The 17,892-nt window shown below is 51.7% G+C and overlaps 1 protein-coding gene across 1 annotated transcript; it reads left to right on the forward strand.

Moving 5' to 3' along the window:
• The first annotated feature begins 2,938 nt into the window (after nt 1-2,938).
• On the forward strand, nt 2,939-13,414 carry LOC109258029 (carcinoembryonic antigen-related cell adhesion molecule 4-like). Its single transcript, XM_019434564.2, has 8 exons — nt 2,939-3,149; nt 3,993-4,352; nt 8,602-8,880; nt 10,321-10,441; nt 11,429-11,481; nt 11,777-11,808; nt 12,234-12,275; nt 12,534-13,414. Exons 1-8 carry the CDS (start codon nt 3,086-3,088, stop codon nt 12,597-12,599), a joined length of 1,017 nt encoding a protein of 338 aa, XP_019290109.1. The 5' UTR covers nt 2,939-3,085; the 3' UTR covers nt 12,600-13,414.
• The last annotated feature ends 4,478 nt before the right edge of the window (nt 13,415-17,892 follow it).

Below are 17,892 nucleotides of genomic sequence, written 5' to 3' on the forward strand. Positions count from 1 at the left end.
CAGCACAGAACCTGACGCAGGGCTGGAACCCACGAACCATGAGATCAAGACCTGAGCCAAAGTGGAACACTTTACTCAACTGAACCAACCAGGCGCCCCTTTTTCCACTTTACAGAGAGAGAGAGAGAGAGAGAAAGTGGTAGAGAGGCAGAGGGAGAGAGAAAGAATCCAAGCAAGCTCCACACTCAGCGGGCCGCCGACAAGAGGCTCAATCTCACCGCAGAGATCATGACCTGAGCCAAAATCAGGAGTCGGACATTAAATCAACTGAGCGACCGAGGCTCCCCACCTTCCCTCCATTTTAAGTGTGTCCTCAAAGCCATGATTTTCTCTGGGTGCCTGTGGCCCTGTTTCAGGATCCATGTCTGTCCTGTTCTCTTTGGAGTCCCCAGGACCCAGCCCCGTGCCTGACACGTAAATACTCGTTATATGCAAGAGGGACACCACACAATGGACGCATGTCACCCTGACATGTGGATCCTGGGGTTAGAACCTCTTCTCTGTAGACCCAGGGGGACTAGCGTCAGCAGGGAGGAGGCCAGCAAGTGCCCCAGGCTGTCCCTTTAAGGTGGTTGGGTCTTTACCCCTCCTAGATTCAGGAGGGAGGACAGGGGCCTCCTACAGTGAGGGGTTGGACACCCATTTGTTCCCAGATCCCCTCGCATCTCTACCTTGTGAACGACCTCTCCCCAGAGGGCTGGGTGGGCAGAATGTGTCCCTCCTCTTCTCTCAGAGATCTGACCTGGCACAAATTCTGGATACGACCCCAGGTGGAGTGGCCATCACGGGAGTTCAGAGACCTACCCTGACCTCAAAAGAAATCGGGAGGCGACTCCTCATCCTGAGGGCCCCTGGGCTGTGGGGACAGACACCTGCTATGGCTCCCTGAAGATTTCTCACCTGCCCAAGGGGTCCTGGGAAAGAGGGGAACTTCCTGTGCAGGATGGGACAGGAGAACCCAGGATCTACATTTGTTTCCATCTCAGAGGGTCTGAGGGTCTCCTCCCCTGTAACACAGGAAGCCCTGGGAACCCTCAGCTGAGTCTCCAGGTGGGCTCTGTGCGGAGGCCTAGAGCAAAAGCAGGGACACAGATGACACGGACGCAATCCCCCCCTCCCGCCCCGTGCTGTGGTGAGGAAACAGAGCATTGTGGTGTCCAGCCCCCTCCCCCCAAGCCAGTGCCTCTTCCAAAGTCTCAAGAGACTCTACTGGGTCATTCCTTGAAACCTCAAGGACAGAGAGTTCCTCCTAAGGGAGCACATCTCTCTGGGTGGACAATTCTCCTGACTCACGATCAGGAATCTTCTGGACGGTGCCTGTCCACCCCTGGGCTCACCCTACCCTGGAATGGAGTCAGGCAACCCAGGACCCACAGGGACCAGGACCCAGGCTGCCCAGGGCTCAGGGCCCACGCAGCCTTTGGAGCCCGGTCAGGATCCCTGACCCAGCATTGCCTCCAGGGGGCAACATAGGGACACGCAGGCAACACACAGGGAATTAAAATGTGAAGCTGGCTTTGTTTGCCTAAGGACGTAGAGGAGCCTGATTTCTGTCTCTTTCTCCAAGAGACCCTTCTGAGTCCCTCCCATGTGGCTGTTCTGTCCTGCCCACTAGGACGAGTGGGGCCGAGGAGCACCCTGATCTGTCAGGGGTCCCTGTGCAGTCCCCACTCCTTGCCTGGCACCAGCCACGGGGGAGGCAGGGTGACCACAGGAAAGTCCCCCTGGCAGAGGACACGGGCTGCCCAGGACGCTCAGGAGCACACGGCCAGCCTCTCGGCCACAGTGCAGCCAGCAGACACGGAGAGGAAGGGTCTCCTTACGATCTTCCCTCGAGGATCAGGGAACCTCCCGCCACCGGACCTTCCCCCACCTCTTCTCTTCCCGGGACACACAGGACACTGCCTGCACACCTGGAACCTGAGCTCCGGAGACACTTGGTCCCGGGTCTCGGTCCCTGGAAGCAGAGGCCGGGCTGGGGACACCCAGGGATGGAGAGTGGGTCCCTCACCAGTCATCTGGCAAGCATCCCTCACCCTGCTTGCCCTCTTCTCACCCTCAGAGCATTACTGTGACCTTGCTGCCAGGAGTCAATGCAACTTCCCCAGAGCATTTGAGAACACTGGGGGGACCCCATGCCCCGCTGGGCTTCTCTGATACAGATGGAAAGAATCCCCTGGGTTTGGGGCCTCTGGGGCTCTGTGTGCGGTGCTGACAGACTCGAGGCCAGGACTCAGCAGAGGCCAACTCGGAGTAGGGAGGAGGCTCGTCCTCTGAGAGAACCAGGTCCCCGTCAGCCTGGCTATTCAACGTGTGCCTGGCCCAGGACAACCAGCATCACCTGAGAGCTTGTTAGATGCGGACTCTCAGGTCCACACCACACTGCTGAGTCAGAATGCACATTTTACAGGATCTGCAGACCCTCTGTGGGTGCAGGAAAGAAGGAGGTGGCCCCACTCCCACATCCTGGGGTCTCAGCCTGGCTGGCCATCTGCTGAAGCAGCATTTCTAGGGGTCACCAGGGCATTCGCGATCTTTAGAAAGTTCCACAGGTGATTCCGATGCCCGGTGGGGGTACCATCCCTGTGACGAGAGTTCCTGGGGTAGCCCCTCAGGCTCCTGCTCTGAAGAGAAAAGCCACGTGGGGAGGAGAGAGGGCTGCAGGGGGCTGACTGTGCACCCGAACCTGAGCTGTGGGGAGCGCCCAGGACACCAAGGCCACAGGCTTGTGCTTGTCCACACAAGGGCATTGTGTGCGCACTCGCATATGGTGGGAAATCCCAGCTGAAGAGGGAGAGGCCTCAGCAGTTCGCAGGGAACCCAAACGTAGACGAAATGAAAGGGGAAGGAGACCAGGAGGGCAGGAGTGAGGGGAGGGGAGGGGAGAGGAGGGGAGGGGGAGGGACCTGGCAGAGACCCCGCCCCTGCCCACGTGACCCGGCCAAGCGCTCCTGCCCCCAGAGGCGGCTCAGCACAGAGGGAGGAAGGACCACAGAGCCAACTTGTCGTGACAGCGGTGCTCCTGAGCATTTCTGGAGCCGAAGCTCTCCTCACAGAGGGAAGGACAGAGCAGGCAGCAGGCGGCATGGAGCCCCCCTCGGCCCTTTCTCGAGCAGGGCGTGTTCCCTGGCAGGAGCTCCTGCTGGCAGGTGAGAGGGACGATCCTCTGGGTTAAGGGTGAAGGGAAGAGAGAGACTGGCTGCCGTCTCCCAGGGGAGGACTGGGCGCCGAGAGGGGACATGGGAACAGGGCAGGGCAGGGCAGGGCAGGACAGGACAGGGGGTTCCCGGCTCAGCAACAGGAAAATCTCATGATCTGGAAGAGGCGAGCGAGCGACGTGCTGTGTCCCAAGTTACTCATCACTGAGGGTTGAATTTTGGAAACGATGTGAGCAACCAGGGACCCTAAACGCTGCCCCTCCCACCAACCTGAGATATTGACAGATCAATGCTGGGCCCTGGGAACACTCGTTCACTCATCCACAGGTATTTGCAGCCGGCCCCACCACTGGGGCACAACACAGATCAGAGTCCCTGCCCTCCCTGAGCACACTTCTCTGGGAAGGAAGACAGACCAGCAAAGACACAGAATGGGAGGTCGGGCATTGACAGGCCATGAAGGGAACAGAGCGGGAAAGGTCAGAATGTGAAGACAGAGGGTCTTTAGAGGAGGCGGTGTGGGCAGGCCTCTCCCAAGGACCCCCTGAGTGTGAGCAGGTACCTGAGGGCAGTGAGGGAGTGAGCCCACAGACATCTGAGGGAGAGTACTGGAAACAGAGGAAATCACAAGTTCAGAAGCACTGAAGTCATGGCGGTCGTGCCACTGACCTTGACCGGTAGGACACACACACACACACACACACACACACACACACACACTCACCCCTGGGCCCAAGGCTGAGCGATTAGGACCTGCTCAGTCTCCAGGGCCACATCTTTCCGTCCCAATACATAGGCCAAATATTGACCCAGGTCTTCTCTCTTCCCTCCTAGTCTCACTCCTAACCTTCTGGAACCCTCCCACCACTGCCCAAGTCACTGTTGAATTGGTGCCGCCCAATGCTGCCGAAGGGAAGGACGTTCTTCTGCGTGTCCACAATCTGCCTGTGAATCTTCTAGGCTTTGGCTGGTTCAAAGGGGAAACTGTTGAGCCCCGTAGTGAAATTGTATCATATGCAGCAGACTCACAAGAAATTACTCCAGGACTTGCACACAGCGGCAGAGAGACATTATATCACAACGGATCCCTGCTGTTCCAGAACATCAACCTGGAGGACACGGGATACTACACTGTACGAATCTTAAAGAGAAATTTTCAAATTGAAATAGTAACTAGACGGCTCCGTGTATATCGTGAGTAATTCCTCTCTCACCTCTGGTGTCGGGTGGAGTGAATTCTACTTCGTACACACAGGATTGACAGGCCTGGACTGTGCCTCCCTTCCCTTCTGCATTTTGTCCCAAATGGTGTTTGAGCATTTAGTGCAGGACACACACAGTAGAGATGAATTTCCTAAGATTGCAACTCCTTTCCTGGAATCCAGACTCTATGACCATCTGAGAAAGACCATGCAGGTCACGGTCAAGGCCAGGCCCGAAGGGGCCCTGGGATCCTCACTAGAGCTCAGCCCAGAAGGCCCTTGCCCAGAACAGTGCCTTGGGGCTCCTGAGTCTCATGACCCTGGGGACTCTGTGCCAGGGTGGGGTAGGGCTCCTGGGCAGGGCTGACTGGGAGCAATGATTTCCGAGCTGCCCGAGTCCTGAGCCTCTGAGCTGGTCACCAGCCAGCGCTCGGTCTCCAGATCTACATCTGGAGAGAGGCATGGGCAGCACAGACATAAAAAGGCCCCAGTCCATTAGCCAACTGCTGTGGGGGACTTAGGAGACTCCAGCGGAGGGTCAGCACCCCCAGGGAGGAACAGAGCAGAGAGATGCTCTTGACGGCTCTTCCTCTCCCAAGAAGGAGGCCCAGGGAGGGAGCCTTGTCTTGTGGAGGCAAGAGTAAGAGAGGCCATTTGATTGGCCGGCCGTGATATACCATTTTAGGGCCAGGTATTTAAGGATGGTTAAAGGTTACTTCACAGGCATGGCAGGTGGAGATCATTTACCATTATTCCTGTTGTATTAGGGGGAAACTGAGGCCCAGGGAGGTATAGTCACTGAATCAGGGTCACACAGGCTGCTGGGATGCTGGGCAGCACAGCCCTGTCCTCTCCTCCATCAGAGGGAAGGGTCCTGGTGTGGGCAGTGAGAGCAAATAGAGAGGCTCATTCTGTGTTTACTCTACAACTAATGACCCCCAGCAGCAACCTGAGTCAGCATGCCCCGGCCGCCCCTCAGGTGGCCCATCCTCACCTCCTTGTGCTGGACTTGAAATCACAGAGTGTTTCCTGGTGTGTTGGTGTCGCTCCCACTGGGGTAGACTTGCCTTCTCCTTCTGACTCTGCACCTGAAACCAACACAGGGCCTTGCCTCGTCTATAACTCTGGCACTCGCCTCAATAAGTGCACAGTCAAGACTATCACAGTCTCTGGTAGGTGGATCCCTGGAGCATCTACATCAGGCACTATGGTGAAGGTCTGCCGGGTTTTCAGAAAAGAGCCGAGGTGAGGTTATTTTCACTTGCTTGTGATGCAGATCTGTCCCTGAACTCTCCCATCACACGTCTGCAGATGCTTCCTCCTCTTGCTCTCTGAATTCTCATCGCAGATCTTGAGATCTGAGATCTGAGATCTCCCAGTCCAGTCTGCAATGTGGGGAGGGGATTCTGTCAGTTCCCAAAACCCCCACACATATAAGGAGCCTTTGCAGATGGGGAAGAAAGAAGGGTCCTCAGGGTCAAGTTGCTTTTTGTTGTTGAATTGCAGAAGTGCTTTATATATTCTGGATATTAATCTCTTACCAGCTATGATTTGCAAATGTTTTCTTCCAATCTGTGCATTGCCATCACTGTTTGTTTTTTGTTTCTGTTTTTGTTTTTGTTTTTTGGTTTTGGTCTTGGTTTTGGTCAGGGAAATTTAGCTGACACACAATGTAACATTAGTTTCAGGTTCAGAACATAGGGATTGGACAACTCTATATGTTATGTTATGCCCACCACAATGTAGCTACCATCTGTCGCCATGCAATGCTATTAAAATACCATTGACTAAGGGCACCTTGCTGAGTCAGTAAGTAGAGCATGAGACTCTTGATCTTGGGGTTGTAAGTTCGAGCCCCACATTGGGTGTAGAGCTTACTTAAAAATAAAATCTTTTAAAAAATTAAAAAAAATCATTGACTGTTTTTCTATCTGTGCATTTCCTACCTGAGTCCTGTTCATTCCATAACTGCTACCATCACTCTCTTGATTGTGCTTTTGGTGCACAGAAGTTTTCTAACTCCATACAATCCAATTCATTTATTTTTTCTTCTGTTGTCTTTGCTTTGGGCGTCATATCTAACAAATCTTTGGGAAATACGGGTTCAGAAAGTTTTTGCTTTATGTTTTGTTCTAAGACTTTTACAGTTTTGACTCTTATGTTTAGATGTTTGATCTATTTTAAGTTAATTTTGGAGGGCAGTTATGCTCACCACTATACCACCAAAACATACTATTTTAAGTTATTTCTGTACATGATGTAAGGTCAAGGTCCAATTTTATTCATTTGCTAGGATGCCCAGTGTTCCCAATACCATTTGTTTAAAAAAATTTTTAACATTTATTTGTTTTTGAGAGGCAGAGACAGAGCATGAGCAGGGGAGGGGCAGAGAGAGAGGGAGACACAGAATCCAAAGCAGGCTCCAGGCTCTGAGCTGTCAGCACAGAGCCTGATGCAGGGCTCAGACTCACAAACCGCGAGATCATGACCTGAGCCGAAGTCGAATGCTTAACCGACTGAGCCACCCAGGCAGCCCCCAATACCATTTGTTGAACAGATTTTTTTATGCATTGAATGGTCATGACAACCTTATTGAAAATCATTGAACCACATATATTCAGTTTGTTTCTGGGGTACCTACTGCATCCCATTGGCATTTCGGTGCCTATCTTTATACCAAGCCCATGTTATTTTGGTTGCTGTAGCTTTGTAGTCAGGAAGTAGGAGTCCTCCAAATTTGTTCTTTTTTCAAAATAATTTTGGCTATTTGAGGCCCCTGAGATTTCATGTGAATATTTGGAAATTTCTATTTCTGCAAAATCTTTCCTTAAGAATTTGATAGGGGGGGCACCTGACTGGCTCAGTCGGTAAAGTATGCGACTCTTGATCTCTAGGTTATATGTTCAAGCCCCACGTTGGGTATAGAGATTACTTAAAAATAAAATCTTTAAAAAAAATGATTTTGATAGGGATTACATTGAATCTGTGGATCTCTTTGGGTAGTATTGTCATCTTAACAATATTAAGTCTTACTATCCATGAACATGGGATGTCTTTCCATTCATTTGTGTCTTCTGTAGTTTCCTTTAGTGATGTTTTATAGATTTCCATGTACAGTCTATTGCCTCATTAGTTCATTCCTAAGTATTTTATTCTTTTTAATGTTATTGCAAATTAAATTGTTTCCTTAACTTGGGAAGGGGTTATTTCATTATTAGTGTATAGCGACACAAGTGATTTTTGCATGTTGACTTTGTATCCTGCAAGTTTGTTGAAATTGTTGATTAGTTCAACAGTTTTTGTGGAATCATTAGAGTTTTATACATATCATTTCATGTCATCTACAAACAGACCTAATTGTACTTAATCCTTTCCAATTTGATTGCGTTCTACTCTTTTTCTTCAAATTATTTCAGCTTGGTCTCCTATACTCTGTTGAATATGGGTGGTGAAAGTGGCATGTTTATGTACTACCTGATCTTAGAGGAAACGCTTTCCGTGTTTCACCATTGAGTATAATTCTAGCTGTAAGGGTTTCATATAAGGCCTTTATTATGTTGCAGTAGTTTTCTTCTATTTATAAGGGTGCCAGTATTCTGTATACCATACCCGATTCTCTACAGAAGTTTTTCACCCTGAGATTCAATCCACAGATGTAGAAGTAAAAGGCTCCAGAGGGAGAAATCCTATGGATTGAAAACTGTTTGGTCCCTAAGGTGATGAAGACTGGGTGGGCTGCTCTCATTTCCTAATAAATTATAACCGTGCAAATACCTTCCCTATTTTATGTAAAGGTGCCTCAGACTCAGAGATAGAAGGCCTTCAAGCCTTCCTCCCCACCATACACGAAAAGGTATATAAGGAGTGAGGCTTCATCTATTAAAGTCATAGAAGTTCAAGAAAGGAACCACACAGGAGCCCATGGGAAAAATTCCACCTGCGGATGAGGATGCTGGACATGGGCTAAGAGGTGTGTGGTGCTGATACTACAGAGATGTTCAGGCAGACCAGGCAGATGACTGAGGGCCAGAGGGGGACCTGAGGGTCAGAGGGAGAGGTACAGCCCCCTCCTTACAGATCGCCACCTGAACAAAGACACTCATCCTTCTGCAGACATCAGGGCGATCCTCTGGGGCACCTTTACAGAGCTCAGTGGGGCCCTCGGAATGGCTGATATCTTGGAAGACAGAGCATGGCCCCAGGCCCCCTCTCATTCTGTCACCTCCTCTGTTTCTCCACAGAGGCAGTGTCCCAGCCCTCCATCAACATCAGCAACACCACAGCCACAGAACATAAGGACTCTGTGGTCCTGACCTGCTCCACAAATAACAAAAAGGTCTCCATCCGGTGGTTCTTCAATGGCCGGAATGTAAACCTCACAAAGAGGATGAAGCTGTCCCAGGACAACAGGGCCCTCACCATAAGCCTCGTCAGGGTGGAGGATGCCGGGAATTATCAGTGTGAGGTCTCCAACCGGGCCAGTTCCAACAGAAGTGACCCCATCAGGCTGGCTGTGAGCTGTGAGTGACCCTCGACCTCTCCCCCTTCCTCCCTGTATATTTCATGGGCAGGGTGTGTGTGTGAAATAGAATACAGGTCTGGGGGAGGTGGGAGCCTCCTTCACAGCCTCTACAGCAATGTGGATGAGATCCCCAGAATTAGACTAATCTTGTTAACATCTTGGTTCTGCTTTATACCAGCTGTGGGACCTCAGACAAGACACTCAACCTCCAGAACCTAAGTTTCCTCATCTGTAAAACTGGAAAGAAAGGCTGGGTCTTAGGGCTGTTCTGAGGGTTGTCACTATGAGGTTAATGAGATCTTAAATCCTGAGACAGCATCCTACACAGGTTCAAGGCTCAATCAAATTTAGCAGTTCTTGTTCTTTTGTCATTGACGTTGTTGTTATTAGCTGTAATGTCCTGTGGAGCTGGGCTTAAGTGTTGTCTCAACTCGGTCCAGTTCTGTGACCTTCACTACTTTACTGAAGCCCTTGACACTCTCAGACCGTAATTTGCAGAGTGGGGTTGACACATGGCCGCCTCATGGAAGCAGCAGATGAGATAAACACAAAGTATTTTCCATGTGCCTGGCCCAGCGCTGACCTTGAAAGCAGTCAGCTAGTGTTATTTTCACTAATCCGTGTTGAGTGGACAAGTAGGGGCCTCCCTCTAAGACCATCAATGGTAATAGAAAGGAAGAAATGTGGAAAGAGGCATAATGTGAGAATAAGAAAGAGAGGCATCAGGAGGAAAATGAACAGGATGTGGGCACTGGCCACAGTTTTGGGCAGAGGAGGGCAACATGAAGATTCAAGTCCAAGGTTTCACTATAAGGATAGAAAGGACACAGCAGGGGGAACCTGGGCAGCTCACTCCATTAAGCATCCAACTCTTCTTTTTTTTTCTTAAGTTTTTAAAAAAGTATATTTATTTTCAGAGACAGAGAAAGAGAGTTGGGGAAGGGCAGAGAGAGAGGGAAAGAATCTCAAGCAAGCTCTGCACTGTAGGCACAGAACCTGATGTGGGTTTGAACCCACAAACCATGAGATCGTGGCCTGAGCCAAAGACACATGTTTAACCAACTGAGCCACCCAGGTGCCCCAAGCGTTCAACTCTTGATCTCAGATCAGGCCATGATCTCATAGTTCATGGGCTCAAGCCCCTTGTTGGGATATGCACTGATAGTGGGGACCCTGCTTGGGAGTCTGTCTTCCCTCTTTCTCTGCCCCTTCCCTGCTCCCACTCTCTTTCTCTCTCTCTCAAAAAAAATACACTTAAAAAAATAAAAAAGAAATGACACAGCAGCCGAGGGGGTGAGGATGCTGTGGAGATAACACACATCATCCAGACCTCGATGGCCATTCCTTCCTCCCTAACCAGGCCCTTCCCCCCAGCCCTCATGGCTTCAGCAGATATGACTTGGGACTCATTCCTCCTCCCTTTTGCTTCTTATTTCAGATGGAAGAAGCCCCACGGGCCTCCCTGTGGGGACCAGTGTTGGCATTGCAATTGGGGTCTTGGTCGGGGGGGCACTCGTGGCCGCCTTGGGGTATCTCCTGCTCCGTGTGAAGGCGGGAAGGTACGATGGCATTTCCCACACACGATCCTGTCCACCACCCCTCCCCCACCCCAGCAGAGTCACCAGCAGGCAGACGCCGTCCTGACCCGGGATTCTGGGCTGGGTGTCCCAGACCTCCCCCAACTGCCCCCTGGATTTCTCTTCTGATCACACCTGGCTCCTTCCTTACCAGCTGCTGCCCGGGGCCCTTCCTCCACAGCTGCCTCTGTGCCAAATTAGGGACAATCACAGAACAGCCCCTCAGGGTTGTCCTGGTTCGCTCGGCAACCCTACAGCAGTGCTTGGTACTAAGTGCACAGTACCAAGTGACTGGTACCTCCCGTGGTTTGTCAGTCCACATGCCCTGGGACGGGGATTTGCAGCCTCAGGACCGAGGGTGGTCCTGGCCAAGGTCACGCAAGGGAGAGTAGAAGACCCTGACAGGCCGGGTGGGGTCGACCCCCAAAGTGGCACATGCGGGAACCACGGCGCCTGATGTGTGACACCGCAGACCCTGGGCCCCGTCAGGTAGAGGTCCTGGGACGAAGCCCCTCGTCCAGGCAGATGGAGATAGAGCACGAGCCAATGTCAGTTTTCAGCGTCTTCTGGCCTGAGGACTCGAGGGTCTGACCACAGCAGGGGCACCGCATTCAGGGATCTGACATACCTGGAGCTCCCCAAGCGTCCTGCACACGCAGCTGGCCGCCTTGACCCTTCCACTCACTCAGACCCTCATGTGTGATTCCTTTCCTGGGCCCTTGATCCCTTTTCAGGACACCTTCTCCTAGGTGTCCGTCCGCTGCCCAGCTTCCTCTCTGGTCCGAGGATACATGTGCTCCGAAGGCCTTTTTTTATCCCTCTCCTGGGCCCTTCCCCTCCTAAATAGACTGGTGGAGAGATGGGGTCTCTAAGGGCTGCTTGGAATGAGGACCCTCCCTGTCCCCTGTTCTGACACCAGAGCTGTGACCTCTCCCTGCCCACCTCACAAATAAGCCTGATCTTTCCTAGGGCCAGTGGCCAACGTAATCACAGAGAGATGGGGCACCCAGCCTGCACCCCTGGTGAGTATCCCTTCAGCCCAGGCAGCACAGGGAGCCCCTCGACCTCCCCCCCAGTGTCCACTCCTGCCAGTCACACCCTGGGGCCTCTGACCACGTCCCTGGGGCTTGAGTACAGGGGACCCCAACTGGCCATACTCCCTGACTATGGAATCTAGGTCACGGGTCAGCACCTCACAGACCAGCACCAGTGGGTCTCCCTGTGAGAGGTGCTCCTTCCCTGGTTCTCCGAGAGCCGATGACCCGGTACCTCCTGGCAGGGTGGACCCTGGCTGCTAATTCCTGTTTCTGTGCCCAGGTCATGGTCCAGTCAGCAGCTCCACATCCCCGGTAAGCCCGCCCCCTCCCCACTGGGGTCTAGGTTGTGCGGGCGCAAGGCAGAGAACCAACGAATTCAGCAGCACCGCACATACCCAGCTTCCCCCAGAGAGCCAGGACAAGGCAGGGCCCGTTCTGCCCAGGATTTGGACCGTCTTCAGGGACAGGACCACTCCCCACCCCGTCCTGAGTCTCTCCTGCCACTCTGAGCTGCCCAAGGGGAACCCTGGAGTCTGGCCAAGGACAGAGCACTGGGAACATCAGCCAGGGGTCCTGGGCTAATAGGAGTGGGGCAGGGAATTAAGGAGAGACCGGTCTGGGTCTGGGGTGTGGGTCAACAGGCTTGGCGAACGCTGCTCAAGAGGCAGAACGGGTCACCCCTGCAGAGAAATGACTCTCCCTCTGTCCACTGACACCCATTCTCTCCCCCTGTTCAGAACGCCCTACCCAGCCCGGGGACAGCCGTTCCCATCTACCAGGTGAGTGTGGGCAATGAATGTTCAGGTCCCCCAAGCCCAAGGGGACTGAGGATCTGTTCCCAGCCTGCCCTGCCTGTGCTTTCAGGTTTAGGACACAGCAGGGCAAAAGGGCACAGGGGCTAGTGGGAGGAAGGAGGGGCCTGGGGCAGAAACCTGCCACCCAGCCAGGTTCCCAGAGAGGTGGACGCAGGACCTGAAAGTCACCCAGACATGTTCTGAGAAGCTTGCGGGGTTCAGAGGCCTCTTTTTCTTTTACAGGAGTTACAACACCCTGACAGGAACATTTACTGCCAGATCAACCACAAAGGACAAGTGTCTTCTTAGTTTCCCCTTCCCCTGGGAGCTACTCCTTCCAGGGGCCTTCCTGAGACCCCAGACCCTGGGTGGGGTCAGGTGCCGCCGCCTGAGCCAGAGAACCAGCTCTAAGCCCAGAGGATATTCAGGGACATGGACCCAGGGTCCGGGCCTTCCTGATTTCTGGAAGCCCTGACAGGCTGCCACAAACCCCGGATGGGCCAGGACAAAGGCCCCCATGTCCCAGGAAGTGGGGTTTCCCAGGGAAAGTGTCCTGGGCCCTGACCCACCAGGGACAACATGAGGGGATCTGATTAAACAGGACTCTTCCCCCTCCTTGGCCCTTTTTTGGTGAATGGTGATTTCTCTGAGCAGACATTCACCTGAACCTCTGGGGCCCTTCTCTCCTGGGTCACACAGGGAAGTGTTCCCTCTGAGTTCACCAAGCCCCCACCTCAGTCCCCTGAGATAGAGGAGGGGCGAGGGGTGTTGACATGCTGGGACCACGTTAACTAGAAAAGGAGAGATCACCAGAGCTGTGGCCAAACTATGACAGCACTCAGCGGTCCTCACCCTGCTCAGGGACCAAGGCTGGAGACACCTCCAGTGTTTGCAAATGTGCACGGGGTTCTCAGGAGCACAGAACATGGGGCCTCTGATGACCACACGAGGATGAGCTTGGAAGGAGCAGCCATAGTCAGGCACACATCCCAGGTGGGACCCCTTCATAGCCTTTTGGTGTCCTGAGCCCTTTGGTCCTCCTCACCCATCCCCAGTGGCCCTGACTGGTGTCCTTCACCAATAAACTTGCCCTGTCCCCAAATCCAGGATCCAGGGCACTGAGACCTGTCTGAAGGTTTCTCCAGCCTTCGGGATGTCCTTCCTGCTGGGGTGACATAAAGGCAGGTTGTCAGAGGAACCCCAGGGTTTGGGACCCAGAATTCATGCTCTGAACATAGCCTTCCCGGACACTGCCCATGATGTCTAGCCCAGTACCTCCCAGCAGTGTCCACTTTTCTCCCTGAACGGGATCTTATCTTGAAACACACCTCCTCCCCATAAATAAGCATGCAGGTCAGAGGCAGAGGGCTTCCCCCACCTAACTCACCCAGGCTCCCATGGTGTTGGGACAAAGTGTCTCTTCCACCTGGTCCACAGGCCTCGTCCTACTGTCCCACCTGCAGCCTCCTCCACACACCTGGGCCAGCGGCTCTCAGTCCTTCCCTGAGGCCCCCGGTTGGGTGCCCATGTGGATTCGCTCGCATCAAGGTGCCCTGTTCACACAAAAGCGGTGCAAGCACCAAGGCACCGCACCCACGTTTCACAGGTGGGTTTGCCATCACCCACTTGTTTCTTAGTCATGAGATGAGAGGTAAGGAAAACAAGCTGCAAAGTATCACGTCACGTTTAGCTCTGTGATGCTCCTATCGCAATGCACACTATGTTGGATTAGACAGGGTGACGCCTCTTGTTAGTTTCGTCTTGCTGCTCTAGCAAATTATTGTAAGCCTAGTGGTGGATGTCAACACGAATCAAGGTGCCCACCTGGCTGTCTCTTCTGGAGGCTTAGGAGACAGTCTGTTTCCTTGTTTTTCAAGCTGTGCCGTTGGAGGCTTCCCAAGTTCCATGGATGTGGCCCCTTCCTTCACCTTCAAAACCAGCAGTGCAACATCTTGAAGTCTCTCTGTGACCTGTTTCCACATCACCTCTTCTTCTCTGCTTCTGCCTCTCCTGCCTCCCCCTGTCACTTATATAAGGACCCTCGTGTGTGCCTGGATGGCTCAGTGGGTTAGACTTCCAACTTTGGCTCACGTCGTGATCTCAGAAGGTCGAGCCCTGTGTTGGGCTCTGAGCTGACAGCTCAGAGCCTGGAGCCTGTGATTCTGTGTCTCCCTCTCTCTCTCTCTACCTCTCTCTGTGTCAAAAATCAATAAACATTTTTTAAAAATTAAAAAAAAAAGAAAGAACTCTTGGATTGTATTGGCCCACCTGGGTAAACTACCATAATGTCACAATCACATGGTCCTTAACTTAATCTGTTAGTCCCTTTATCATTGAAATAATCACAGATTCTTGACACAAGGGATGTGGGAGTGTCTGAGAGGCCTCTGTTCTGTCTACTGCACCCCCAAGGCCATATTCACCACAATCGTTCATGACAAACTGCTGGTGGGCAGCCTGGACTTGGTCATCTGACCATGGAGTCACTGCCTGCAGAGATGTCCACAACACCATCACTGCCCTGAGCCAGTGATGAAGGCCAGTCCACACTCCCTGCAGCCTTCTCCACCTCTTCCTTGTTAGTAATGCTCCTTGTTAAGAATGCAAAGAGAGTGGACACAGCTGGAAGATCACAGCTCCCAAGCCTTGGGAATAGTTCGGTGAGCATCAGCACCATGGACAGGTGCCCCAGCCAGCCTCCTCCCAGGCGTTGAGCAGGGAGGAGGCAAGAAAAAGAGACTCTGGAGAAGCTGCCTATTGCTTTTCTACATAAGAAAGATGTAATGAGGCAGAATGCTATCAGGGGGATGAGCTGCTTCTGCTCTAATTTATCAGTCATAAGCCCTTTGCACATGTCTGGATGTTACTGTTGGCACGTTGATTACAATTCCCTGCGTGGCTGTTGGCTGCATCCAGAGGGTGGCCTTGGGGAGTCTGGGAGGCTGCTCCAGCCTCTTGGGGAACCTCCTGCCCCGCCCGCCCCCCCGAGAGTCAGGCCACTGTCTTGCATACAATAAGGAAGGAATGGGGGCGCCTGGCTGGCTCAGTCAGTACAGAATGAGACCCTTGACCTCAAGGTCGTGAATTGGAGCACTGGGGGTAGAGTTTCCTCAGTAAAAGAAAAAAATGGAAAATAAAAGGAAGGAATGTTTCATGATTAGCTTCTGACCCTTAGTGCCTGACCTTGGAAACACACTCATCACCCGGCCTGGAGCACCCGCTAAGCACAGCATCCTGTTTCCAAGCCCCAGCTGAACCCCACAGGCAGCAGGGCTGAGCAGAGCCCCTGGGCTCTTCTCCAGCTCCTCCTTGCTGAGCCCTGTGCATGGTGTCAGAGTCCTATGCCATCTGCCCGCCCTTCCCAGCAGAGCAAACATTTCACCCAGGGGACGAGGGGGGACCTGAAGATCTCCCAGGGGAGAATCCAACATCTGAGGGTTTCTGCATCTGCCTGTGACCCCTCAGGGGAAGAGATAAGACAAGGGCGCTCACAGTCACCCCCATCTTCCTTTTTCCCCATGCATGTCCCACCTGCAGAACCAACTCTGATGCTACAGACCCAAGTCTTTCCCTTTCATGGCTCGGGTCCATTCAGTCCACTCACAGTGTTCAATATAAGGTCAGCTGGGTGGTCTGGTCTCTATTATTTCTTTCTTTCTGCTTTTAGTTGGGTTCATTTTGCTCTTATTTTTCTGGTTCTTGTAGTAGGAACTTACATTATTGATTTGAGATATTTCCTTTCTTGTAATGTAAGCATTTTGTGCTAGAAATTCCCCTCTCAGTGTGGCATAAGCTGCATCCCATAAGCAGAGGAGGGTTTTTTTTTTTAGTATATTTAATTTAATTCTGTGTGTTTAAATGTTTTTTTTTTTATTTTGAGAGAGAGAGAGAAAGAGAGAGAGCATGGGTAGGGGAGAGAGGCCGAGAGAGAGAGAGAGAGAGAGAGAGAGAGAGAACCCCAAGCAGGCTCCACTCTCAGCACAGAGCCTGCCTTGGGACTCAGTCCCACGACCCTGGGATCATGACCTGCCTGAGATCAAGAGTCAGATGCTCAACCAACCAAGCCACTCAGGCATCCCAATTCTGTGTGTTTTTAAAATTTCCTTTGAAACTTGCTTTTTGACCCATAAATTATTTACAAATATGTAGCTTACTTTCCAAATCTTTTAGGGATTTTTTTCAGTTGTCTATTATTAATTTCTAGATTCATTACCATTTTCCGAGAACATACTCTGATTTCAGTATTTTACATTTATTCATTTTTGAAAGACAGAGAAAGAGCATGTGCAAGGGAGTGGCAGAGAGAGAGAGGGAGACACAGAATCCTTAGCAGGCTCCAGGATCTGAACTGTTCGCACAGAGCCCGATGAGGGGTTGAACCCACGAAGCGTGAGATCGTGGCCTGAGACGAAGTCAGACGCCAAACCGACTGAGCCACCCAGGCACCCCAGATTTCAGTATTTTAAATTTGGTGTGGGGCGCCTGGCTGGCTCAGTTGGGAGAACATGTGACTCGATCTCAGGGTCGTGAGTTCAAGCCCCACGTTGGGCTTCCTGCCGTCATGCAGAGCCTGCTTTGGATCCTCTGTCACCCTGTCTCTCTGCCTCTCTCTCTCTTTCTACCTCTCACTCTTTTCCTCCCTCTCTCAAAAATGAATAAATATTAAAAAAACAAAAACAAAGTAAATTTGGCTAGATTTTAGATATGATACCAAACATGAGCTACAGAGAATGATGAATTATACATCTCCTTTGGCCATTCTTTAATAGTAGGTCAGCTGGCAATAAATTTTGATACTCTCTCTTCATCAGGGAATTTCCTTCTTTCCCCTTCACTCCTGAAGCAAATTTTAGCAGACGCAGAATTTGAAACATGTGCCACTTCCTTCTGGCCTCCATGCTTTCAGATACAAAACCTACTGTCACTTACATTAGTGTTCCTTAATGCGCAAGGGTGGTTTCTCTGGGTGTCTTTAGGATTTTTGTTCTCTTGTCTTTTATTTTCAGAAGTTTGTTATGTGCCTTAGTGTGACTGCTCACCGTGTTTGGGGTTCTGACTCAGCCTCTTGGGTTGTCATTTCCTCAGATACCTTTTCAGTCCGCACGTTTCCCTTCCACTTCTGGTACCCAGTGGCACCGAGGTTCCATCCTTTTTTTACAGAACAGATCTCGGGACTCTGCTCATTTTTCTGTCTCTTTCCTCTCTATTTTTCAGGAGGAATAAATTCTATGGATTTGTCCTCCAGTTCATCGATTCTACCTTGTGCATCGTCATGTTACTATGAAGTTCACCAGTGAGGGTTTGGTTTTGTTTTTTTAAATATTGGTTACTGTAGTTTTCAGTTTCATCATTTCTATGTATCTTTTCTATTTTTCTTGAAGACAGAGACAGGGAGTGCATGGGTGTGGGAGTGGAGGAGGGGCAGAGGGGGAGAGAGGGAGAGAGAGGAAGAGAGAGGGAGAGAGAGGGAGAGAGAGGGAGAGAGAGGGAGAATCTCAAGCAGGCTCCATGCCCAGGGTGGAGCTCGACTTGGGGCCTGATCTCACAACCCTGATATCATGACCTGAGCAGAAATCAAGACTTGGACACTTAACCAATTGAG

The sequence above is a fragment of the Panthera pardus genome, unplaced genomic scaffold (genome assembly GCF_024362965.1).
Source record: "Panthera pardus isolate Hobbes unplaced genomic scaffold, ASM2436296v1 HiC_scaffold_18, whole genome shotgun sequence".
NCBI classification, from domain to species: Eukaryota; Metazoa; Chordata; class Mammalia; order Carnivora; family Felidae; genus Panthera; species Panthera pardus.